Raw genomic sequence first — 27,702 nt, forward strand, 5'->3', positions numbered from 1 at the left:
ACTCCAAGGCTATTTCATGGACAGGTGTGGGCAATCCCTTCGTTATGTCATGCTCAATTAAGCAGATAAAAGGCCTGGAGTTGATTTGAGGTGTGGTGCTGGCATTTGGAAGGTTTTGCTGTGAAGTAAACATGCGGTCAAAGGAGCTCTCCATGCAGGTGAAACAAGCCATCCTTAAGCTGCAAAAACAGAAAAATCCCATCCGAGAAGTTGTTACAATATTAGGAGTGGTAAAATCTACAGTTTGGTACATCTTGAGAAAGAAAGAAAGAAAGCACTGGTGGACTCATCAATGTAAAAAGACCTGGGCGCCCACAGAAGACAACAGTGGTGGATGATCGCAGAATAATCTTCATGGTGAAGAGAAACCCCTTCACAACAGCCAACCAAGTGAACAACACTCTCCAGGAGGTAGGCGTATCAATATCCAAATCTACCAAAAAGAGAAGACTGCATGAAAGTAAATACAGAGGGTTCACTGCACGGTGCAAGCCACTCATAAGCATCAAGAATAAAAAGGCTAGACTGGACTTTGCTAAAAAACATCTAAAAAAAGCCAGCACAGTTCTGGAAGAACATTCTTTGGACAGATGAAACCAAGATCTACCTCTACCAGAATGATGGAAAGAGAAAAGTATGGCGAAGGCGTGGTACAGCTTATGATCCAAAGCATACCACATCATCTGTAAAACACGGCTGAGGCAGTGTGATGGCTTGGGCATGCATGGCTGCCAGTGGCACTGGGTCACTAGTGTTTATTGATGATGTGACAGAGGACAGAAGCAGCCAAATGAATTCTGATGTATTCAGAGCCATACTGTGTGCTCAGATCCAGCCAAATGCAGCCAAACTGATTGGTCATCGTTTCATACCCCAGATGGACAATGACCCAAAACATAAAGCCAAAGCAACCCAGGAGTTTATTAAAGCAAAGAAGTGGAATATTCTTGAATGGCCAAGTCAGTCACCTGATCTCAACCCAATTGAGCATGCATTTCACTTGTTAAAGACTAAACTTCAGACAGAAAGGCCCACAAACAAACAGCAACTGAAAACGACTGCAGTGAAGGCCTGGCAGAGCTTCAAAAAGGAGGAAACACAGCGTCTTGTGATGTCCATGAGTTCAAGACTTCAGGCAGTCATTGCCAACAAAGGGTTTTCAACCATGTACTAGAAATGAACATTTTATTTACAATTATTTAATCTGTCCAATTACTTTTGGTCCCTTTAGAAACAGGGTGGCATATGTTAAGGAGCTGAAACTCCTAAACCCTTCATTCAATTTTAATGTGGATACCCTCAAATGAAAGCTGAAAGTCTGAACTTCAACTGCATCTGAATTGTTTTGTTTAAAATTCATTGTGGTAATGTCTAGAACCAAAATTAGAAAAATGTTGTCTCTATCCAAATATATATGGACCTAACTGTATGTTTGATATAGAGCACATACTGTATGAGATGTGAACTTGCTCTAACAAGAACACAATAAATAGTTGGATTCACAGACTAAATTGATGGTTCAGAGGAATGGTACTGTTGAGGAGTCCGGGCCTCTATGGAAAGAAAAACTTGTTTTATGTGAATAATAAAGATGAGCGAGCATGCTCGCAACTGCTCGGCGCTCGCCGAGTATTTCCGGAGTTGCTCGGCGGGAGCTCGGGTCCCCTCCCTGCATGTTTGGCGCTCTTTACAGAGCCAATGAACATGCAGGGTTTGCCTGCCACTCATTGTAATGCCATATCCATGTTGGTTGCGGCATTACAGTGATTGGCTGGCTGCACAGCGTCATCAGGTCTGTATCAGACCTGGCGCCACCATGCTCGTCACAGTCACTCTGGAATCAGACAGTGTAAGGAGAAGTGCTGCTGAGCTAGGGAGAGATTTGCTTGTTTCAAGTTAGTGTAGATGTACCAAACTATATTAGAGACACATATCCATCTCAACAAACAGTCCTTCTGAGGACTAATCCATCTGCAGAGATACCTGGCAGGCAGGGTATTTAGCAGACTGCAGTGCACATAGCACAAGAGGCTCCATTCTAGTTTTGCCTGCTGCTGCTGTTAGATATTTCTAGAAATAGATCCAGGTCTCAGGGGCCAGGTATGATTTTTTTTGGATCTTAGTCCTCATAATTTACTTAAAAAGCAATCTAGAGAACACTGTTGTTCTGCGTCATTTCATTTGCTTGTTGGCACTGCAGAATACAGACAGGTCCTTTCCATATTACAGCGCTAAAAATCCAGCTATTTAAAACTGTGGTTTGTCCGTCACACGGATCACATATAATTGCGCTTAAAATACTGCCATTTCTGGCATCCATTAAAATTTTTTTTCAGTGTGTCAGTGAAGCAGTTGACACCAGTTTGCTTTTCAAAATAGTTACCTACAGGCCAGGAATTTAAAACTGTGTTTTCTGTGTCACACGGATCACATATACGTTTTCAGAAAATACCGCCATTTCTGGCCTCCATTAAAAAAATTTTCAGTGTGTCAGCAAAGTTTTTGACACTGATTTGTTGTTCTAAATAGTTACCTACAGGCCAGGTATTTAAAACTGTTGTTTCTCCGTCACACGGATTACATATAACTTCGGTCCAAATTCAGCCATTTGTAGTGAGCGTGGAAGATATTGTCCTCCATTTAAAATAGGCAAGGCACATGGCAAGGGACGGGGAACTGGACATGATGGTGATGGTGCATGCAGAGGCCAAGGCCGAGGCCGTGGGCAAGCTAAAATTGTGCCACAACAAACACCCACATCTTCTCGCCCGACCTTCTTGTTCCAATTACTAGTAGACCGCAGAACACCACTATTGAACCCAGAGCAGTGTCAAAAGGTTGTTGGTTGGATAGAGGATAATGCTTCCAGTCTCTTTGCCACCACCACCACCACCCTGTCTTCCACACAGTGAAGTCTCAGTAGCCGTGAGTCTGGACTGCATATTCCTCACCCTGATCCTCCTTCCTCCCACCATACCGAGTGTCCGGAGACAACTGATCCCACATTTGGACACTCCAAAGAGCTGTTCACTTTTCCATTTATAAATTCGGGCCTCTCGCTCGGTCCACTTGAAGAGGGGCAAGAGGAGATCACATGTAGCCCAAATATTTGAGCAGCCACTGTCACAGGTTCTGGCCATTGTCACACACGACCATGCCTGGCTGTAGGTCCAGCGGTGTGAGCCACAGATCTGCCTCCTCTTTCAGAGCTGTCCACAACTCTTCAGCATTGTGCGGTTGGTCACCTAAGCATATTACCTTCAGCACAGCCTGTTACCGCTTGGCAGTGCTGCAGTGCTTCCAGCTTGTGACTGATGTGGTCATTTCGGAGATTGAGGCTGAAGAAGAGGAGGAGGAGGCTGAGGAGGATGAGGTGCAGAATGTAGACCGTGGGGCAACCCTGATTGATCTAGGGCCTGCAATCCTTGGCGTCGGGAGGACGTGTTCCGTCCTAAGGTCTGACTGGGTCCCGGCTTACACTATGTTAACCCAGTGTGCCGTCATCGAGATGTACCATCCCTGCCCACAAGCACTTGTCCACGTGTCCGTGGTTAGGTGGACTTTCCCGGTAACTGTGTTGTTGAGGGCACGGCTAATGTTTGGGGACACGTGCTTGTGTAATGCGGGGACGGCACACCGGGAGAAATAGTGGCAGCTGGGGACCGAGTACCGAGGGACGGCCGCCGCCATCAGGTTGCGGAATGCTTCCGTCTCCACTAGCCTAAAAGGCAACATTTTGAGCGCAAGCAGTTGTGAAATATGAGAATTTAGTATTGTGGCCTGTGGGGCGTTGGCTGCGTATTTGAGTTTGCATTTCAAGAACTGGGATATGGACAACTGAACTCTGCGCTGGGACAAGGACGTGGACGTAATTTGTAACGGGTCCGGGTGGTGGAACCTATGTGCCGAGGTGCAAGGAGGGACCCAGAGGGGCGTGACTAAGTATCCACCTGAACTGACCCTTGTCGTACGGCAGCTAACGACACCGTGACCAGGGAGGATCCGGGCTGAGGGACCAGGTGCTACTCTGGGGACGACCTTGTAAGAGAGCAGGTGTCTCCCACGGGTCAGATGGCTGGGACTGACCGGTATGGGGGATGGACACGGCAAGTAGGCGGAAGTCTCTGGTAGCAGACAGGTGGTCACAGTTCGAGAAAGCAGGGCAAGTAGCAGTCTTTAGGTTTACCAGGAAGGTGGTCACAGCAAGTGACGGCAGGGTCTCCAGGCAGGCTGGCAGGAAACAGGCAGGTGCTCCCAGGTGAGCCGGCAGACAGACGAGGCAGGTAACTGGCAGGTAACAGGTGGGCGCTCCCAGGTGAGCGGGCAGACAGACGAGGCAGGTAACAGGCGGGTGCTCCCAGGTGAGCGGGCTGATGGACACAGCAGGTAACAGGCGGGTGCTCCCAGGTGAGCGGCCAGACAGACGAGGCAGGTAACTGGCAGGTAACTGGTGGGCGCTCCCAGGTGAGCGGTCTGACAAACAAGGCAGGCAGATGCTCCCAGGTGAGCGGACAGATAGCCAAGGCAGGTAACAGGCAGGTAACAGGTGAGCGCTCCAGGTGACTCCTTAGGACGACGCGCGCGGTCCCATCAAGAGAGGGGGAGCGCGCGCGCCCTAAGCACACAGCCAGGGAAGGAGCGCATGCCGGAAGCAGCGGGGAGAGAAGCGCTGGAGGACGCCGCGCCAGGAGCGGGGAGGTGAATGGGACGGCATCTCTGCCTAGCAAGGGGCAGAGACGCCGATGCTACATAATTCCTGATGCTGCTACTTGAGAGTGTGCAATGACAGGTGCAGGGCAGGAGGCATCTTTGCATGCACCATGGACAGGGGATTGGCTTGCATGCACAACAGCGGAAGAAGCAATGGTGCCACCCGCAGACACTGTTCCTGGACAATGGGGTTCGGCCCAAAAAGACGAGTGCTTTGAGGCCATGTGCCTGATCATGCTGGTGGTGGTCAGGCTGATAGTTTTGCCATCCCTGCTGATGCTGGCCTGGCAGGTGGTGCAAATAGCCTTTTTGGGATTATCGGCAGAGTCTTTAAAAAACAACCAGACTCGGGAAGACCTAACAGTTGTACTGGCAACTTCCTTCATGTTGGTGTTACGGTGAACGGTTGCCCGCCTTCGGTCTGTGGCCACCACACTGCTTCTTCTTGCCTGTTGTGGTGCTCTGCCTCCCTCCCCCTGTGTGCTGCTGTCCTCTCTCTGCATGACCTCCTGTCAAGTTCGGTCAGTTTCTATATCATCCAACACCTCATCTTCCTCTTCCGCATCCTGGTCCTCCTCCTGACTTTCTGGTAATTGTGTCTCATCATCGTCCACCTCTTGTGACACTTTCCTACCATCGCCTTCATGTAACCGTGGCTGCTCAAATATTTGGGCATCGCTACATGTGATCTCCTCTTGCTTCGCTTCAAGTGGACCGGGTGATAGGCCCGAATCTATAAATGGAAAAGTGAACAGCTCTTCAGAGAGTCCAAGTGTGGGATCATTTGTCTCCGGACTCTCAGCATGGTGGGAGGAAAGAGGATCAGGGTGAGGAATATGCAGTCCAGACTCACAGCTACTGAGACTTGACAGTGTGGAAAACAGGGTGGTGGTGGTGGTTAAGTGACTGGAAGCATTATCTGCCATCCAACCAACAACCTTTTGACACTACTCTGGGTACAATAGTGGTGTGCTACGGTCCCCTAGGAATTGGGACAGGAAGGTCGGGTGAGAAGATGTGGGTGTTTTTTGTGGTACAATTTCAGCTTGCCCACGGCCTTGACCTCGGCCTCTGCATGCACCATCACCATCACGTCCAGTTTGCCTTCCCTTGCCACGCGCCTTGCTCATTTTAAATGGAGGACAATATCTTCCACGCTCACTACAAATAACTGAATTTGGAGCGAAGTTATATGTAATCCGTGTGATGGAGAAACCACAGTTTTAAATACCTGGCCTGAAGGTAACTCTTTTGAACAGCAAACAGGTGGCAAAAACTTTGCTGACACACTGAAAAAAAAATTGAATGGAGGCCAAAAATGGCAGTATTTTCAGCGCAATTATATGTGAATGTGAGCCGTGTGACGGAGAAGCCACAGTTTTAAATACCTGACCTGTAGGTAACTGTTTTGAACAGCAGACCAGTGTCAAAAACTTTGCTGACACAGTGAAAAAAAATTTAAATGAAGGCCAAAAATGGCACAAACCACAGTTTAAAATAGCTGGATTTTTAGTGCTGTAAAATGGAAAGTGCTAAGCGTCGGGCGGTTGCTGGACCTGAAATTGGGTCAGAGTCATTAGTGGATTCTGTGGTCTTTCATTCTAGTCCAGCCAGGGTAGATGCTGCTTAGCATCACTGTTGGTCCTAATGCTTAGCCAGTGCATGAGATGTACAGGCTGTCTCTTGGGTCTTTGTTCCTAGTAGTGTTAAGCATAGGTTGCGGAGGGGAACAGGGCTGCTACAGTCTAAGTCCAGGATGCACTGCACTGAGCATGTCCGTGACATGGCGGACCATGATTGGTGGTTTGGTATCAGCTGATCCGGTGACCTGGCACCGCCTGATTGATCGCAGGTGATGTCATCAATAATGCGACCAATAATGCAACGGTGGGCAGGGCTTAGTCTTTAAATAGCCTGCCCACAAATATGGCGGTGCGCTATGATCATTCTGTCTAGGTTGTGTACATGTGTGGACGCTTGTCTGTCTGGGCTCAACGTGCTCTCTAGCTGCTCTCTCCGTGACCTGCCGATGCCAGAGTTCACTCGGCTGATTAGCACTGGTCGCTCAGGCAGGCTTAGTGGGGGGAGGCAGGCTTAGTGGGGGCAGGCAGCGTGAATCACACACACTTCCTAACTCCTGCTGCGTAGCCCCTGTGCAGTCAACAGAGCTACAGCTACATTATTTGAAGCACATCTCCCGTGTAGTTAAAGGAGATAGTCGAATCATTTTCCCATCCAGGTGTGTAGCAACACTGGAGGGATTTACACTTTAAGTTAGTTGTTTTACACTCTAACACAGTGGGTGTTCGGCCGCAGTCTTCCAGGCTGCATTGCGGACCCCGGGATCGGTTGCATTTCATTTTAATAAAGTTGTTGAAACCGTCCCCTTAACAGTATCAGAGCGCCAGGGTCTTGCCGAACATGGCTGACAACCAGCAACTGCAGCACTATATACAGCAACTTGAGTCCAGACTTAGGACTCTGGAACAAGCTGCCCTGGTGGCTGACATCACTGCAGTAGTGACTCAGGCAGCTTCTCAGGCGGCCAATCTGGTTAACACGGCTGCGGTGAATGCTGCGGCAGCGGCAATTGCCCCATTTCCCCGTTTTGCTCGCCCGGAAAAATTTTCTGGCGACAGCCGACCCTGCAGAGGTTTTATTAATCTGTGCTCCATTCAGTTAGAGATGATGGAAGCATGGTTCCCCTCTTAAAGGGCCAAAGTGGGTTTTGTCATCTCGTTACTTTCTCACAGGGCCTTAGAGTGGGCTACCCCTCTGTGGGAGCGGAGTGACCCTGTAGTGGCTAATGCGGGTCTCTTTCTTAGAGCCCTAAAGACAGTTTTCCTAGGTCCTCAGGTCATGCATGATACTGCTCTTAAGCTTCTTGCGTTGGTCCAGGGTTCAGCCACTGCCAGCCACTATTGCCATCCAGCTCAGAACCTTAGCGGCTGAATTGGTTTGGTCTGAGCGGTCGTTAATCCCGGTGTACTGGAAGTGTCTGGCTGGGCATATTAAAAATGCTCTATCTACCAGAGAGATTCCAACCTCCTTGGAGGAGTTAATATCTCTCGCTAACCGAATAGATTTGCATCATGCAGAACACAAGTTAGAGCTGGAGGTCTCCAGACCTCAGTTTCGGTTGGCACCTTCATTGTCTAGACCCATTTCCAAACCCGCGACTCCCGACCCAGAGCCTGAGGCTATGGATATATCCCAGACTGAGTCTAGCTCCTCTCATTCCCGAACTTCACATCTCTTGGAGTACCCCATTAATAAGGGTTCCAAGCAGTCGGGAAAACGAGTGCGTCTAACCACCGTTGGAGGAGGTGTGTTAGATTCCGGGGTTTCTTCCTCCAAATTATTGTATAAGGTGACGTTGCTCTTTGGAACAACCACGGTTACTGCCAAGGCATGGGTGGATTGCATTTCATTTTAATAAAGTTGTTGCAAACGTCCCCTTAACAGAAAGGACCTGGCTGTATTCAGCAGTGCCAACAAGCAAATGGCGCAGAAAAACGGTGTTCTCTGGATTGCTTTTTAAGCAAATAATGAGGATTAAAATCCCCCAAAAAATATTCCTGGCCCCTGAGACCTGGGCCTTTGTCTAGAAATATCTAACAACAGCAGAAGGCAGAACAGGAATGGAGCCTCTTGTGCTATATGCACTGCAGTCTGCTACATGCACTGCCTGAATATATACACTGCATGCCTGATATCTCTGCAGATGGATTAGTCCTCAGAATGACTGTTTGTTGATATCGATATGTGTAATGTACTTATTTTCTCCATACACTACCTAATACTCAACCAAATCTCTCCCTAGCTCAGCAGCACCTCTCCCTACACTGCCTGATTGCGGAGTAGACTGACGAGCACAGCGGCGCCAGGTCTGATATAGACCTGATGATGCTGTGCGGCCAGCCAATCACTGTAATGCCACAACCACCATAGCTGCGGCATTACAATTAGTGGCAGGCAATCCCAGCATGTTGATTGATGCTCTAAAGAGCGCCAAACATGCAGGAAGGGGACAGAGCATTAGCCTGAGCATCTCGCAAGTACTCCGCGAGCTCTGAGCATCTCGAGTACTGAGATGCTCGGGCGAGTACCGAGTACTTGCGAGTATGCTCGCTCATCACTAGTGTTGAGCCACCCCCGTAGTGTTCGGGTTCGGTTCGGTTCGTCGAACACCGGGATGTTCGAGGAACTGTTCGTCGAACTGTTCGTCGAACACCTTAGAACACCGTCGAACACCGTTAAAACCAATGGCAGGCAAACAAAAACACATAGAAACACATAGAAAACACCTTCAAAGGTGTCCAAAAGCTGACAAACTGCTCAGAAGACGCTTTCTTTAAAAAAGCCGGCCGGCAATTCAGCAGCGGCATACACCGGTACCCGACAATTTAGACAAGAAGGAATAGAGCCTCACACATAGATTAGATAGATAGAAACATGTTGTAGGTACATATATATGAAGTACAGTGACAGTGTTGCTTATTTTACTTGTCATTTAGTGTAAAGGATTTATTAAAAAATATAATAGTGTTTTCATGCACTGTCTCTTTAAAAAAGCCGGCCGGCAATTCAGCATCTGTACCCGACAATTTATAACAGACAGAATAGAGCTTCACACATAGATTAGATAGATAGAAACATGTCAGTCACATATATATGAAGTACAGTGACAATGTTGCTTACTGTACTTGTCATTTAGTGTAAAGGATTTGTTAAAAAAAATAATAGTGTTTTCATGCACCGTCTCTTTAAAAAAGCCGGCCGGCAATTCAGCATCTGTACCCGACAATTTATAACAGACAGAATAGAGCTTCACACATAGATTAGATAGATAGAAACATGTCAGTCACATATATATGAAGTACAGTGATAGTGTTGGTTACTGTACTTGTCATTTAGTATTAAAATAAAGGATTTATTATTAAAAAAAATTGGCGTGGGGTTCCCCTTAATTTTAGTCTCTAGCGGAGGTTAAGCAGACAGCTGGGGCAGATGTTTGAAGCCTGGGAAGGGGGTAATACCCACGGAGCTTCCCAGGCTACTAATATGAGCCCCCTGCTGAATACATAGCCTTTACTAGCTATTAAAATGGGGGACCCCCCCAAAAAAATGACGTGGGGTCCCCCCTAATTTAATAGCTAGCAAAGGCTAGGCAGACAGCTGGGGGCTGATATTAATAGCCCAGGAAGGGAGCCATGAATATTGGCCCCCTCCCAGGCTAGAAACACCAGCCGTCAGCCGCCCCAGAAATGGCGCATTCATAGGATGCGCCAATTCTGGCACTTAGCCTCGCTCTTCCACGCTGCCCTGTAGAGGTGGCAGGGGGTAATAGGGCTGGGGTTGATGTCAGCTTATAATGCCAGCTGACATCAAGCCCAGGTTAGTAATGGAGAGGCGTCTATAAGACACCCCCATTACTAACCCCATAGTCAAAGTTAAAAGAAAACACAAACACCCAGAATAAAGTCCTTTAATTGAAATAAAGACACAATCCTTTATTGTTCTAAATTAAACCATACTTACCATCACGCCCATTCCAGCTGAAGCCAACGATCTCCTGCAATAAAAGAAAAATAATAAAGCAACATCATCCTTACCTTTCCATGGTTCCCACGACAGCTTCAGCTCTGCTACATCGAGATGACAGGCTGGACCGCAGCAGAACGCTGCCATCCAGCCTGTCATCCCGCAGACACTGAGAAGCGCAGGCATGCTTGCGCTCTGCAGTGTCTGGCTGTGACGGCATAAAGATGAGACGAGTTCATGTCCAATGAACTCGGCGCACCTCATGCACGTCACTGACAGCGTGGGAAAATTCTCACGCTGAAGCGCTGAGTGCAGGAGAATTCTCCCACGCTGTCAGTGACGTGCATAAGGTGAGCTCATGTCCAATGAACTCAGCTCACCTCCTGCACGTCACTGACAGCGTGGGAGAATTCTCCTGCACTCAGCGCTTCAGTGTGAGAATTCTCCCACGCTGAAGCGCTGAGTGCAGGAGAATTTTCCCACGCTGTCAGTGACGTGCATGAGGTGAGCCGAGTTCATTGGACATTAACTCGGCTCATCTGGATGCCCTCACAGAGAGACACTGTGGAGCGCAAGCATGCCTGCGCTTCTCAGTGTCTGCGGGATGACAGGCTGGATGGCAGCGTTCTGCTGCGGTCCAGCCTGTCATCTCGATGTAGCAGAGCTGAAGCTGTCATGGGAACCATGGAAAGGTAAGGATGATGTTGCTTTATTATTTTTCTTTTATTTCAGGAGATCGTTGGCTTCAGCTGGAATGGGCGTGACGCTAAGTATGGTTTAATTTAAAACAATAAAGAATTGTGTGTTTATTTCAATTAAAGGACTTTTTTCTGGGTGTTGTGTTTTTTTTAAATACTTTACTAGAAATTCATGGTGGTCATGTCTAATATTGGCGTGACCCCATGAATTTTGGGCTTAGGGCCAGCTGATAATGCCAAGCTGGCCCTAACCCCTTTATTACCCATTGAGCCACCGCATCAGGGCCCTGGATGAGTTGGGTACAGCGCCAGAAGATGGCGCTTCTATGAACGCGCCATTTTCCGGGGTGGCTGCGGACTGCATTTGCAGCGGGGGTGGCCCAGAAAGCTTGGGCCTCCCTGCGCTGCGGATTCCAGCCCCCAGCTGCCTAGTTGTACCTGGCTGGACACAAAAACAGGGCGAAGCCCCACGTCAATTTTCTTTAAATTATTTCATGAAATAATTAAGAAAAAAAGGGCTTCCCTATATTGTTGTGTCTGGCCAGGTACAAATAGGCAGCTGGTGGTTGGGGGCAGCCCGTTCCTGCCTGCTGCACCTGACTGGACACAAACATAGTGCGAACCCCCACGTCAATTTTTTTTTAATTATTTCATGAATTTCCTGAAATAATTAAAAAAAATTGAAGTGGGGCTTCGCACTATATTTGTGTCCAGCCAGGTACAGCAGGCAGGAACGGGCTGCCCCCAACCACCAGCTGACTATTTGTACCTGGCCGGACACAACAATATAGGGAAGGCCTTTTTTTCTTAATTATTGCATGAATTTCATGAAATAATTAAAAAAAAAATACGTGGGGCTTCGCCCTATTTTTGTGTCCAGCCAGGTACAACTAGGCAGCTGGGGGCTGGAATCTGCAGCGCAGGGAGGCCCAAGCTTTCTGGGCCCCCCCCGCTGCAAATTGCAGTCAGCAGCCACCCCGGAAAATGGCGCGTTCATAGAAGCGCCATCTTCTGGCGCTGTACCCAACTCATCCAGGGCCCTGGTGCGGTGGCTCACTGGGTAATAAAGGGGTTAGGGCCAGCTTGGTATTATCAGCTGGCCCCAAGCCCAAAATTCATGGGGTCACGCCAGTATTAGACATGACCACCATGAATTTCTAGTAAAGTATTTAAAAAAAACACAACACCCAGAATAAAGTCCTTTAATTGAAATAAACACACAATTCTTTATTGTTCTAAATTAAACTATACTTACCATCACGCCCATTCCAGCTGAAGCCAACGATCTCCTGCAATAAAAGAAAAATAATAAACCAACCTCATCCTTACCTTTCCATGGTTCCCACGACAGCTTCAGCTCTGCTACATCGAGATGACAGGCTGGACCGCAGCAGAACGCTGCCATCCAGCCTGTCATGCGCAGACACTGAGAAGAGCAGGCATGCTTGCGCTCCTCAGTGTCTCGCTGTGACGGCATCCAGATGAGCCGAGGTCATGTCCAATGAACTCGGCTCACCTCATGCACGTCACTGACAGCGTGGGAAAATTCTCACGCTGAAGTGCTGAGTGCAGGAGAATTCTCCCACGCTGTCAGTGACGTGCATGAGGTGAGCTCATGTCCAATGAACTCAGCTCACCTCATGCACCTCACTGACAGCGTGGGAAAATTCTCCTGCACTCAGCGCTTCAGCGTGAGAATTCTCCCACGCTGTAAGTGACGTGCATGAGGTGAGCCGAGTTCATTGGACATGACCTCGGCTCATCTTTATGCCGTCACAGAGAGACAATGTGGAGTGCAAGCAAGCCTGCTCTTCTCAGTGTCTGCGGGATGACAGGCTGGATGGCGGCGTTCTGCTGCGGTCCAGCCTGTCATCTCGATGTAGCAGAGCTGAAGCTGTCGTGGGAACCATGGAAAGGTAAGGATGAGGTTGCTTTATTATTTTATTTTTATTACAGGAGATCGTTGGCTTCAGCTGGAATGGGCGTGACGGTAAGTATGGTTTAATTTAGAACAATAAAGAATTGTGTGTTTATTTCAATTAAAGGACTTTATTCTGGGTGTTTGTGTTTTTTTTAACTTTGACTATGGGGTTAGTAATGGGGGTGTCTTATAGACGCCTCTCCATTACTAACCTGGGCTTGATGTCAGCTAGCATTATAAGCTGACATCAACCCCAGCCCTATTACCCCCTGCCACCGCACCAGGGCAGCGTGGAAGAGCGAGGCTAAGTGCCAGAATTGGCGCATTCTATGAATGCGCGATTTCTGGGGCGGCTGACGGCTGGTGTTTCTAGCCTGGGAGGGGGCCAATATTCATGGCTCCCTTCCTGGGCTATTAATATCAGCCCCCAGCTGTCTGCCTAGCCTTTGCTAGCTATTAAATTAGGGGGGACCCCACGTCATTTTTTTTGGGGGGTCCCCCATTTTAATAGCTAGTAAAGGCTATGTATTCAGCTGGGGGCTGATATTAGTAGCCTGGGAAGCTCCGTGGGTATTACCCCCTTCCCAGGCTTCAAACATCTGCCCCAGCTGTCTGCTTAACCTCCGCTAGAGCCTAAAATTAAGGGGAACCCCACGCCAATTTTTTTAATAATAAATCCTTTATTTTAATACTAAATGACAAGTACAGTAACCAACACTATCACTGTACTTCATATATATGTGACTGACATGTTTCTATCTATCTAATCTATGTGTGAAACTCTATTCTGTCTGTTATAAATTGTCGGGTACAGATGCTGAATTGCCGGCCGGCTTTCTTAAAGAGACGGTGCATGAAAACACTATTATTTTTTTTGATAAATCCTTTACACTAAATGACAAGTACAGTAATCAACACTGTCACTGTACTTCATATATATGTGACTGACATGTTTCTATCTATCTAATCTATGTGTGATTCTCTATTCCTTCTATTTTAAATTGTCGGGTACCGCTGCTGAATTGCCGGCCGGCTTTTTTAAAGAGACGGTGCATGAAAACACTATTATTTTTTTTGATAAATCCTTTACGCTAAATGACAAGTACAGTAAGCAGCACTTTCACTGTACTTCGTATATATGTGGCTGACATGTTTATATCTATCTAATCTATGTGTGAAGCTCTATTCTTTCGGTTCTAAATTGTCGGGTACCGGTGTATGCCGCTGCTGAATTGCCGGCTTTTCGTGTTTCACTGTGAGCACAGTTCCCATCGATTTGGGCAATCACTGTAATGCCACAACCACCATGGCTGTGGCATTACAGTGAGTGGCAGACAATCCCTGCATGATTGGTGCTCTAAATAGCACCAGACATGCAGGACACGCTTTTGGTGCACGAACAGTTATCGAACATATCCTCGAACAGCCGAATTTTTTGCAAATCGTTCGGGTTCGTCGAACAACTCGAAAACCGCCCAAAACAGCTCGAATTTGAGATTGGCGAACAGTTCTAGTCGAACACCGCTCATCTCTACTCATCACTAATAGTAACTGACCCAACCTGGCAAGAAGACATGCAAAGCGAGGAGAGCAGCCCACAGGGGGAGGTAGGGGACCGTTCCTCGTAAAACCAACACTAAGGAAGTTGCCAGTACAACTGTTAGCTCTTCCCCAGTCTGGTTGTTTTTTAAAGGCTCTGCCGATAACCCCAAAAAACCATTACCACCACCTGCCAGGCCAGCATCAGCAAGGGTGGCAAAACTAGCAGCCTGACCACCACCAGCATGATCAGGCACATGGCAGAAAAGCACCCGACTTTGTGGGCCGAACCCCAGGCTCCGGGAATAGTGTCTGTGGGTGACACTAATGCTTCTTCCCCTGTTGTGCATGCAAGCCAATCCCCTGTCCATGGTGCATGCGAAGATGCCTCCTGAATTGCACCTGTTGTTGCACACTCTCAACTAGCAGCATCAGGAAGCACGTCCACATCCTTGTCCCAGCGCAGCATTTAGTTGTCTATACCCCAGTCCTTGGAACGCAAGTGCAAATACGCAGCCAACGCCCCACAGGGCACACTACTAAATTCCCAAACTTCACCACTGCTTGTGCTCGAACTGTTGCCTTTTGGGCTCGTGGAGACGGAAGCATTCCACAACCTGATGGCGGCAGCCGTCCCTTGGTACTCGGTCCCCACCCGCCACTATTTCTCCTGGTGTGCCATCCCCGCATTACAAAAGCACGTGTCCCAAAACATTAGCAGTGCCCTCAACAACACAGTTATCGGGAAAGTCCACCTAACCACGGACATGTGGACAAGTGCTTGTGGGCAGGGATGGTACATCTCGCTGATGGCACAATGGGTTAACATAGTGGAAGCTGGGACCCAGTCGAACCTTGGGACAGAATACATCCTCCCGACGCCAAGGATTGCAGGCCCTAGGTCAATCAGGGTTGCCCCTACATTCTACAGCTCCTGCACCTCATCCTCCTCAGCCTCCTCCTCCTCTTCAGCCTCCATCTCCGAAATGACCACATCAGTCACAAGCTGGAAGCACTACAGCACTGCATTGGCCAAGCAGCAACAGGCTGTGCTGAAGCTAATATGCTAAGGTGATAAACTGCACAATGCCGAAGAGTTGTGGACAGCTCTGAAAGAGCAGGCAGATCTGTGTCTCACACCGCTGAACCTACAGCCAGGCATGGTCGTGTGTGACAATGGCCGGAACCTGGTGGTGGCTCTAAGGCGAGGCGACCTCACACACGAACCATGCCTGGCCCATGTGCTTAACCTTGTGGTTCAGCAATTTCTCAAGTCCTATCCGGAGCTGCCGGAACTGCTTGTTAAAATATGCCGCCTGTGTGACCATTTTAGAAAGTCACCTACAGCTTCCGGCGCCCTTGCCGTATTTCAGCAGCATTTGCAGCTTCCTGCTCACATACTGGTGTGTGATGTCCTCACGCGTTAAAACTCTACACTGCAGATGTTGGGAAGGATTTGTGAGCAGAATAGGGCAGTTGTTGAGTACAAGGCCGTCGGTATTCAGTTCAGACTCCACACATAAGACCTCAGGAGTGGACATGGATGTCAGACATATGTACCATCCTCCAAAACTTTGAGGAGTCAACCAAGATGGTGAGAGGCGATGCCGCCATAATTAGCGTCACCATCCCGCTTCTCTGTCATCTGAAATGCTCTCTGCTCCCAATCAAAGAGGATGCATTGCAGGCGGAGCACGATGAGATGGAGCAAGGAACCATACATGGTGATTACACACAGCCCAGCCTCATCTCATCCCTACATGGATTGGGTGACAATGAGGAAGTTAAAGAGGAGTAGGAGGAAGAACAGGAGCTAGTTTCATGCATTATAGATGGTACTACCTGCTCAACTGTCATACCGTCTGTTCAGTGTTGATGGACTGAGGAAAGAGAAGAGGAGGAGGAGAGCATGGTCAGTCGTCCTCTTGGTGAGGACATGGAAGTCTTGCCTGTTAGCAGTCTGGTATGCATGGCTGAGTTTATGTTACGCTGCCTTTCCCATGACCCTCGCGTTCTCAAAATTATGGATGACAGTCATTACTGGCGGGTGACACTTCTAGACTCACGCTACAAGGAGAACTTTATATCTCTTATTCCTGAGGCGGACAGGTCTACAAAATTGGGGCAGTACCAGAAGGCCCTTGATGCGGAACTATTAAAAAAATTCCTTCTGAAAACGCTGCCTGCAGAGATCACAGTTCGTTGGACAACCAAGGAGTACAGACGAGAGAGACACAACTTCAATCCAGCAGAGGCTGGGGAACACTGTCAAAGTTCTGGGAGAATTTTCTCAGCCCCTCCCATCGCTCAGGCCCTGAGGGGCAGGGTACTCTCACAAGGAGTGCAAAGTTTTGGAAGATGCTGAGGGAGTACCTTGGCGACCGTACTAATGTCCTCCGTTATTCCTCTGTGTCTTATAATTATTGGGTATTCAAGCTGGATACATGGAATGAACTGGCTCTCTATGTCTTGGAGGTCCTGGCCTGCTCTGCCGCCAGTGTTTTATCAGAGTGGGTTTTTAGTGCTGCTAGTGGAATTACAATGGATAAGAGCATCCGCCTGTCAATTGAAAATGCTGACAGGCTAACTCTTATAAAAATGAACAAGGGCTGGATTGGGCCAGACTTCTCAACACCACCGAATGATAGCAGCGTAACATAAACTCAAATCCAGTGTCTTTTTTTGGGAGATGTATTCCCATTCACCTCTTCACATCCACACATGTGTATACGCTTCCTGATTTTGGCTATTTGCTCTTGTCCTCCTCCTTCTCCTCATATCATCCTCCACCACCATATCACCAGGGTGACCGTGGTCCGTGATGCAACACCCACCTAATTTTTTTAAAGGGTGTTTATGATGCCCATCAAATTTTTTTTTACACATTATGTTCATGTATACCCCCCAGGGGTAAATGTTTGTCAGCCCATACACTTAGTGCATGGGGATTGCAAGTATAGGAGACCCGCTCCTTTCTAATGGGAACATTTTTTATGAGGTCCTCCTCCACGTCTCTTCCAAGGGGCATTATAGTGCTTTGAAATTTTTGTCAGCCCTTGCATTCACTGCATAGGCCAACACTATGGGAGAACCACTTCCTAATAATGGGATCATTTTTTTTCAGGAGGCCCTCCTCTACGTCTCTTCCAAGGGGCATTGGAGTGCCTTCAAATTTTTGGCAACCCTAGTATTCACTGCATAGGCAAACACAATGGGAGACCCACTTCCTAATAATGAGAACAATGTTTTCTGGAGGCCCTCTGACCTCCATGTCTCTTCCAAGGGGCATTGGAGTGCCTCCAAATTTTTGGTAACCTTTGCATTCACTGCATAGGCAAACATAATGGGAGACCCACTTCCTAAAAGTGGGAACATTGTTTTCAGGAGGCCCTCTGACCTCCACGTTTCTTCCAAGAGGCATTGGAGTGCCTCCACATGTTTGGCAACCCTTGCATTCACTGCATAGGCGAACACAATGGGAGACCTACTTCCTAATAATGGGAACATTTTTTTCATTAGGCCCTCCTCTAAGTCTCTTCAAAGGGGTATTGGGGTGCGTCCAAATTTTGGGCAGCCCTGTCACTCACTGCATATGCAATAGCAGTATAGGAGACCCACTCTTTAGTAATGGGAAAAATAAAACAAAGCCGGCTGATGGCTCTCTAAGAATAATGAGGGTCGACTGCTGGCACTTTAAGAATAGGAAAGGCCACCTGATGGCCCTATAAAAATAGGCTTTGTGACTTTCAGAGTCCCTCCTTCATAAATAAAACATGATGTGTCTGATGATATCTCAATCACCACATGGCCAGATAAGGTTGTAAAATGTTAAAATGACATTTCCTGGTGAATGTGACACGCTCCCTGGGCCGTGTGTTTGGGAATACCCGGAGCCGGGTCTCTGTTTAATGTCAGGGGTTGTAGTCTCCGTGGCGGCGACCTAGTCCCGTGGCTCAGGGTGGTCAAACCAGTGGCGGATCTGTTTATTTGGTTTTTAATGTTTAAATGTCCGACTACGCCACCCGTGGATTGTGGTCACTGAGAACCGCCGCTGTGGGGCAGGCCGCTGAGGCTGAGGTTGTGTGCGCAGCAGAGGGTATTAGAACTCCCAACAGGAGGAGTATAGCCTCAGGGCAGTGAGTGCAGATGGTGGGGGTGATGGTGCGCGGGAGCAACAGTAATGACTCAGAGTCCAGTGATGCAGTCCAGGGTCTTTACTCACAGTTTTACACTCCAAGCCACTTCTGCAGGTAATGGCTACCCACGTCGTACTGTGCTCACCAGGTGAGGGGCTCGGCCAACTCCCAGGTACCTTTGGAATGCTTTTCAGGACCCCCTTCGTGTGTCCTTTCTCTGGCCTGTTGTACCCCACAATTGACCACATTTCTGTCCAGCTGCCTCGGGCCTTGGCGGGCAAATGTATGTTCCGTTTCCCTGGGCCCTATATGGTGCTTTCCTAACGGGCGTAGTGAGGGGCCGTAACACGTGCAATGCCACGGCCTCTGGTTACTAGCTGAGGGTAGTTGCTCTCCTCCACTAGATGAGGGATCCAGTTCCCTTTCTTGGCCTGACCCCCCTACTCTGGTAGCGGCGGGCGTACGATGGCGACAGGCCGGTGCGCACTCCTGGGGTCCCTTCACTCCACTCCTGGAGCCTGCTCCATTCCTCTCCTCTCCTTTCTTCTCCTCCAGGCCCAGGCCTTGTGACTTGGCCTGCCCGCGGAGCAGAGCTCGAACAGAGCCCCTGCTCCCAGTCTTCTTCTCTCTCTCCTCCACAGCTCCAAGATGGTGCCCACCTTATAAACTCCTCCTTCCAGTGCATCCTGGATCTACTCTCCCCACCCACACACAACCGGATTCCCCCTTTCTAGGTGTTCCCTCCCCCCACTCCAGCCAGGGACAGGGGCAGTTGTGCTCACTCTTGGGAGCATTGTCGCCCTGCCCTTCGGAAATGTGGTGTAGTGCATGTGGGTGTTAGGATCCTGAGCTACACTCCATCCTTACCTGGAAGTGAGATATCACACCTCTGGGTGAGATGCAATACCTCTGTAGCGACCGAACCCTCGGGGCGCTACAAATGCATTTGTCCCAGTTGAAAGCAATGCAAAGTGCAAAAACGCATCAAAAATGCTAAGTGTGAACATAGCCCAAGGTGTGGAGGAGTATTTTTGTTTTTGGTTATTTATTTTGCCTTATATACAAGTCATTACCCTTGAAAGGATGTTCCTTAACATATTTCCCAGGAAAATCCATTTTGGTTTAGTTTTTGTACGTTTTATTGTGAGTCGGTAAAAGTGGCGTAATACCTTTGACAACGTTGTTGACAGCAGTGACCAGGGAGTCAGAAATTCTTCCAGGGGTCTTCTCCATGCTGTTCCCATGTCATTTGAGCACTGTTCCCATTGATTTTGGCAATCTTTAGGCCCTCTGCAGACCGCCGGGGGAAGCCGCCTGAAAAATGCTCAAGTTTCCCGTAGACTTACATTGGGCTCGTTGCTCAGGTTGAGAATCCGAGTATTCCAATTTGCTCAACCCGAGCAACGAGTACCCAAGCATTGTAGTGCTCGCTCATCACTAGTGCATAACTGTTTTTATATACAGTCCTGATGCCCTTGTCAACAGTCAAAATACTGATCTAAAGTCTACAGCTCCTGCATGATCTGCACACAAAGAGGAGTACGGGCTTAATAGTAAGTCTATGAGTCCTTAAACAGAAAGAATGTACGTACAAATAGACTTACTATGAGGTTGGGGTCACATGAGCGTGTGTTCTCATATGAGATATTTGGGATGATTATGCAAATGACACTCTGTCAGAGTGTGAGCCAAGTATCGCTGAACTATTCTCCGATCCTATCGCATGAGAGAATAACACCAGTGGTGCAGAGGAGATGGAGGAAGATGCTTCCCCATCTCCTCCATTTCCGGCGTCCACCGACTTGTATGGATGCATACATCCGCAGACTTGTATGGATGCCCTCAAAGCATGCTGTGATTTTTTTCTCATGCTGAATTGGCATGAGAAAATAATTGCAGATCTGCACTGCCCCAAAGTATAACATTGGGCCAAATGCAATCTGATTTTTATTGGATTGTTCTTATTTGATTTATACGCTCATGAGAACGATGCCTTAAACCTATACACCACTCTATGCACCCAGCTCATGCAGGAGCTCCACACTTCAATTTTTTCTTTTTACTGATAAGTTTGGGTCTCAGGATCTGGACCCCCCACTTATCAGCAACACCGTGCAGCGCCTGTCATATATAAAATCTTTTATATACTAACAGTAACGCTTTAAGACATAAGCCCTTCTGATCAACCAGATTTTTGGCTATCAGATGGCAAGAATCACTTTTCTGCCTTCAAAAACCCAGCAACCCAAATGGAAACCTGACAGGCTCTGTGATCGGTGGAATTAGGATCAGGATTTGTTGTCGACACTTTGAAAACAGATTTATAATATTTGTCATTCATATTTATTAATAAATTCTTATTTTCTTATGCCTTTTTGAAGCATTTTCTGTGTAATTTATTTCTGTATTTGGCAATGCTTTATAGAGCAGGGAAGCCTGAGTATTGCTTCAAGTTTCATGTATCCATCAGATAGTGAATAACTTTCCAATCGCTAAGTGTCCGATTGCTGGAGATCCCATCAATCCCAAGATTTGGGGCTCTGAAGAGTCCAGTGTATATAGAGTGATGGTCGATGAGGTTAGCTGCTCTATTCACTCCTAATGGGAGTGCTGGAGAACGCCAAGCTCCGTGCTCAGCTGGTCTTCTGCATTCCCATTGAATACAGGGCAGTGTGCATGATTCATCCGCTGCACCAGCACAAAGCCCTGGTTTTGGGGTCACCGGGGTCCCAGCAGTAACACTCCACAGTGATCGGAAAGTCTGTCCGTGGATATGGAATAACTCTTAAACTTGAAAATATCCCTTAATCTATCAGTGTCTTCTCTCTAACCATATAAAAGGTATATTTGTCTATCCATATATCTATCACATATCTATCTATCTATGTGTATATCTATCTATTTATCGATCTCTCTGATCATGTTTGAGGCACTTTTTTGCATTTCTTTAGATACAGATTAATGTAATGGCTAGTTTCAAAGTACCTCTATTTTGTATTACAATCAATACTTAGAAAGAAAGTTAGAAAACTTAGATGTAGAAAATACGCACATATCTTATATACTGAGACATTAAAAGCTATGAACAATATTTGGACATACGGAGACATCTGTGTTTTATTGGCATTGCATTATATCAGAAGCCAGAGCAGTATCACATCAGTATTCCAAAAAATCATGGAATCTCAATAGAGACGCAATACTAATGTAACATTGACGGCCCACTGTATGGGTGGAATATGAGGGGACGTGTTTTGGATCTGTATTCTGCACACAGAGTCGTTAGTTTGCACAAGGTTAGAATCAGTAACTCAAGGTCAGAGAGTCCTTTACGGAGAGGAATATAATGCTCCATTTACACAGTGATGGACTGGGGTATCATTACCTAGGACCACCATAGGAAATGATTAATATGAGGGTCAATCATCAGTATTAGACCTCATTCACATGCTAAGTATTGGGTCAGTTTTTTACCTCAGTATTTATAAGCCAAAACCAGGAGTGGAACAATCAGAGGAAAAGCATAATAGAAACACGTCACCACTTCTGTATTTATCACCCACTCCTGGTTTTGGTTTATAAATACTGAGGTAAAATACTGACCAAATAATGAACGTGTGAACGTGGCCTTACAGTAATTATTTTACGTTCATGTATAGCACCATTAATTCCACAGCGCTTTCTAGACATCATTATCGCCGTCCCCATTGGGGCTCACAATCTAACCTCCCTGTCAGTATGTCTTTGGAGTGTGGGAGGCAAATGTAGAAAGCCCACAGCAGCGGCCGCACACAAAGCATATACAAACTAATTGCAGGTCTTGTCCTTTGGTGGATTTGTACCAGTGCTAACCACTGAGCCACCATCCTGTCCACTATTAGCTGAATCCTGAGGTGCAGCATAGACATCATTAATACATTCCTATAGATTACTCACAATCGATTTGTTTCTCCCAATCCAAGAATGATAGATTAATGGTTTCTTCTCTACATTTTGGGCTCACTGCTGTGACAGAAGCTGGTACCCAGAGGATACCGAGCTGTGCCAGTCCGACCCCATATGAATGTAGACAGTTAACCCCTCATTGACCTTACTTTCATTGCACTACATGTGTGAGTGACTAGTGCCGTGGACTTTGTGTCTCTTAGTCACAGCCAAGATGAAAGAATTGTTATATTGATCTGTATATTAGCTTGGCTCCTTATTATTGCCCCTGGCAGAGCCCTGTACACAAAGCCTTTGCCATAGTGCATGTAGGCCATATAACTGCTTAGTATAGGGACACCCACCATCTGGGCACAGCCACCAAAGCTCCAGCAGATGCTGTATGTGAGGAGATACTCTCCCCTAAAAATGAAATGAATCCCACGTGTAGGTATAGTAACAGACTTCTGTAGGGGCCTCATCTCTATAGCAGAGTTCCCAGTACCATGTGCATTACGGCTTTATGGGCTCAGATTGATCCAATGATGATTAGGTGAATCCCTTGGTGCAGAAGTGGTGCCCTATATCCCCTACATGAGTAGTGTGTAGAACAGTAAACTCGGATGTCATCTGAGTGCGCTCCAATTTTTCCACACATTCGTTGACTTGCACGGCTGAGTACAATCTGAATACCAGATGCAAGTTTTGCATGCAGCAATTTTTTCCTCGGACAGACTTGGTTCGAGGAGAAAATCGAACATGTGCACGGCCCCATAGAATAACATTGGTCTGAGTGTGATCCGATGTTCAGTCAAATCGCAATCGGACCAAAAATACGATCGTCTGCATGAGCTCGAACTGTTGTTTACATTTTTTCCATAAATCGATTGTACATGTAAAAATAAGAAACTTGTATGTCTTTTTAGAGAAATTAGCTTCTTTCTCCACCAGGACTGATCATTCATTTTCAAAATTCTCAATTCACGGGTTTGTTTTCAGTGAATACAGATTTTCCCATTACTGTGATAGGAGATGACATCTGGTGCTCATAAAGTTCTATGGAGAACTGTAACTGCTGTTTCAGGAGAACTTGCAGCAGAAAGTCTGTCTCTGCCGCTAGCACCAACAGCCATCTCCTATCTCAGTAATATAAACAATCTGCTTTCACTGAACACAGATTTTACCGATAAAGTGAGAAGGAAAGATCAATATAGGAGGAAAAAGAAGAAGATTTCTCTGATAAGATACATTACAAAGCTTCTTATATTCACGTGTACTATTGATTTTTAAAATAATATTTAATATTTGCATGAAGAGTGGGCCCCAGAATTAGTATCATTGGTGGGCCGTTGGTACCCCAGTCCGACACTACCCCTTTGTTAAAAAAAATGAACTTCTGCTCTTTGATGTAAAAAAGGATTAAGAAAAGCCAACTCTAATATACAGTCTGAAATAAAAGGCAATAATGCAGAGAACATAAATGATTTCCTATGTGTGTAAGTTTTTATTATAAAAAGCACAATACAAATCTGATGATTGTCTTTGTGAGCCATTGATAGAAGCTCTGCTTCCGGATACACAGAATAACTCATATATTTAATTCTTATTTACTGGGGTTCTTACCATATGATTCCTGCACTTTGACTGGTATTCATGTAAATTGCTGGGTAGACTTTACTTCTCGCAGCCTCAGGTAAAGCATTGCATTATTGTGATTAAAGTTCACCATCGCACATTTGTGGCCCACGCACTAACATTTGCTTTCCTTTCCTAGTCATTTGTGAAAGATTATATGATCTCAATCACAAGACTGCTGCTGGGGCTGGACACCACGCCGGGGTCTGGATTTCTTTGTTCTGTGAGTTTCAAATTATATGGCTAAAAGTCTATTACAGGATTATCTTCAGCAGACTAGGAAGGAGGCAAATCTGCTCCGATGACGTTATCTTGCATTCAGAACTTGTTTTCAAGACCTTTTTTTCCAACAAGTTGAGTTTCCTGAAAGAAGTAAGAAATAAGTCTAAGCCATGATATATAGTTCCAGCACCTCAAAATAGCAAATAGCTGTCATCCCTTAATTAACTTTCCTAAAAAAAAGTCAGAATAATTGCCATCTGTCCTTATTTTTAATTATAATGGGTTTCTTTCTCATTTATATTAATGCCCATTTGCACAACTGCAGGCTGACAAATCTACATAAACCATACTGCGACATTATTTATATTGTGGCTGTACAGTATATAGTAATATCGTTCATAGTCAGAGGCTTGTGGCTCAGCTTTTACTTGGGAATGAGACTGAATTTAACAATGAAGTATTCCCCACTATGATTTTGGAGCTTCTGCTCCTACCAATGATAATGGACCTAGCCTACAGTCTCTTATTATAGGGCTACGTTCCTCCGGAAAGAATTTGCTGCGAAGCTCGCACCTAAAATTGCAGAATAAACTGACACACAGCGGATCTCAAACCCACAGCTTTTATCAGTACATTCTGTACAGTAGATATATTTCGCAGCATGTGTGCGAGATATCTTAAAATCTCATGCTCTTTGCTGCCACTATAAAATGCAGTGATTTTTAGCACCGTGGGATCTTAGACTCAGGGATCATGCTAACAAGCATATTTTCTGTCCAACCGTGATCTAACAAAACTTCAGATCACACTCGGACCACTGTTAGTCTATGGGGCTGTGCACATGTCCGAGTTTTTTCCTCGGGCAGAGTCTGTTCTTGAAAAAAAAATTACTGCATGCCCAAGTTTGAGCTGATATTTGGATCACACTTGGCAATGCAAGTCAATGAGTCTGTGGAAAACATCGGACTGCACTCGGATGACATCAGAGTGTAGTCTGATTTCCATGAACTGACAGAATGGAGAAGATGGAGAAATATTTTTGTCCATCTTCACCACATACAAGAAAATCGGATCACACTATGATCATACTCTGATCAAACATGTGTACAGTCCCTTAACGGATGTTGGTGATTTATTAAAACCAGGGAAAAAAACAAGATAAAATATCACTAATGATTATGTGAATGGCTGGAATGAATATGGATGAAGTCTGATTGGAAATTAGGGTTAGGAAATAAAAATGTGTATTTTAGGCCTCTCTCACACAAGCGTATAACAAGGAAGAGTGCTATCCAATGTTTAATCAGATAGCATTTTGACCAGTGTTATTCTATGGGGCAGTGCAGATCTGCGATTATTTTCTCTGCGTTTGAAACATCGGACTGCACTCTGATGTCATCCAAGTGCAGTCCAATTACCGCGGATGCTGGCACTGCAGTAGATGGAGAAATTACTTTCTCCATTTCCTCCGCACCTGTGATACGATTTTCTCATGCGAGAAGATCGGATCACGGAGCACAGACACTCGGCTCAAACTCCGATAGAGTGTGACCCAAGCGACATGTGCATGACGCGCCCCTGGGCCTGTGTCGCGCTACGTTGCGCACGCGGGAGCTTACCCGGAGCCGGATCTCTTGAGGGTTGTAGTCCCGTGGCGGTGACCCGGTCCGTGCCCAGGGAGTCAAACTGAGCGGCGATGTAACAGCGGTAGATGCAGGACGACTACGCCACCCGTTGAATGCAGCTATGGAGCTGCCGCTGCAGGACAGTCCGCTGAGGCCGGTGGATGGATGGTGCAGCGTAGATGGTATAACCCCCAACGGGAGGGGTATGGCCTCAGGGCAGCAGATGTGGATGATGGGGGTAGCAGGAACCACTCAGAGACGGTGCGGTGTAATTCAGGGTCTTTACTGGTAACAACGATAGACCCTCCCGGAGTACTTGCTAGTGAACGGGGCCTGGTCAGTCCTTGAGCAGATGGGATCTCCCCTGGCCAGGCGGAGTTGTAGGCCTCCCAAACTGACTGTACTCTTCTGGCTACCTTGCTAGAAGCGGATATAAGTAGCCCACGTCCCTGAGTGTACCGTGTGGTGCTCACCCGTATGGCCGGTGACTCGGGGCCTTCTAATGGCTTCCGCTCCACGATGGCGGTGCTGGTCCCATGCGTGTGACCGTGCCTTCGGGTTTCTGGGCCTGAGGACCTGAAATCCCCTGCCGGTCGGCTTCTGCTGCTTGGTAAGAGTTAGTCCCCACAGCCTCGGACGCCGGGTCCGGTAAGAAAGCTTCTCAGTCAGGGCGAGCTCTGCAGCTGCCAGCCCCTGACTCATAGTAGTATTGCTTCTGCTGTTTCTTGTCTCTACTCTCCTTGACTGACTGACCCTGCTTTAGCCCCGGGTTTATATAGGGGAAGGTCTTCCCCTCCCAAGACTGGGCAGGAGGTGTGGCATGCACAGGATCCCTGACCAAAGGACCTCCCACCTGCTCTCAGACATAACATTACATTACTGTGGGAAACCAGACCCCTGGGGTGCCACATTCCCCCCTAGTAAAATTTAGTACTCCGGGACTAAACACATTTTAGAAAAACATAACAAGATATAACAATAACAATACAATAAGAAACACATAAAGGTGGTCACGGCATGTCCGTAACCGGGTGCAGTCTTTGAAGAAAGCAAGGTGTCCATTTCACCAAAACAGGGAGACGTAACCAGGTAGGGGTCTGTCCTACCCCGAGTCCTTAACAGTCTCTAGTCCATCCTGGGTTACGCTCCAACTATGTACAAGGATTCCCGGTAAATCCACCAAGGACTCCTAAAAATAACTGGAAACACAAAATTATACACAAGCAACAATACACAGATAAACATAAATAAAACCATTTATACACTTCAAATCCTCCAGCGTGCGGGTAACTGGCCTCTAGTGGCCCTAGTGGACCTACGGAGCTGACTGTCTGGCCCTGAACTACAGGGTGTAGGAGCTGTCAAGGGTAAACTGGGCAGCTGTCTACCGGCTCTTTGTCTCACTAGGGGTACGGCAGGCTCACTATAAGCAGAGGGTTGATCCTCCTGTTCTGCTTGTGTGGAGTCTTCTGCCTCCTGGACCGGCTGTTCTTCCAGCTCTACCTGTTGCTCCGTAGGTGCTTGGGATGCTGGTTGGAGGAAGGTGAGTACGGGTACCACAACTGCACCATTGACTTGAGTCCAAGACCGAGGGAAGTCCCCGAGCACAGTACTAACCATATCTTCCCTTTCCTCTACGGGTCGATGGTCTTCTTGTTCCTCTTCAGGGTTCCTCAGTTGTTCGGGACACTTCTTCAGGTGGTCCCGGGATACAATGGCTGTGGTTTCCCCTCCGTCTTTACTGATGG

At 47.1% G+C, this 27,702-nt stretch overlaps 1 protein-coding gene across 3 annotated transcripts in view; it reads left to right on the plus strand.

The window, feature by feature from the left end:
* The window catches only part of KCNT2 (potassium sodium-activated channel subfamily T member 2), a 1,642,055-nt gene that overhangs the window by 1,404,470 nt on the left and 209,883 nt on the right, over positions 1-27,702 (plus strand). For all 3 annotated transcript variants that reach the window (XM_073642937.1, XM_073642939.1, XM_073642938.1), the window contains exon 24: positions 24,247-24,330. In XM_073642937.1, the coding sequence (XP_073499038.1) occupies positions 24,247-24,330 (84 nt within the window). The remainder of the gene's footprint in view (positions 1-24,246; positions 24,331-27,702) is intronic.

This window comes from Phyllobates terribilis, unplaced genomic scaffold (assembly GCF_046119375.1).
Source record: "Phyllobates terribilis strain yellow unplaced genomic scaffold, ASM4611937v1 Scaffold_8__6_contigs__length_399053987, whole genome shotgun sequence".
Classification (NCBI taxonomy): domain Eukaryota; kingdom Metazoa; phylum Chordata; class Amphibia; order Anura; family Dendrobatidae; genus Phyllobates; species Phyllobates terribilis.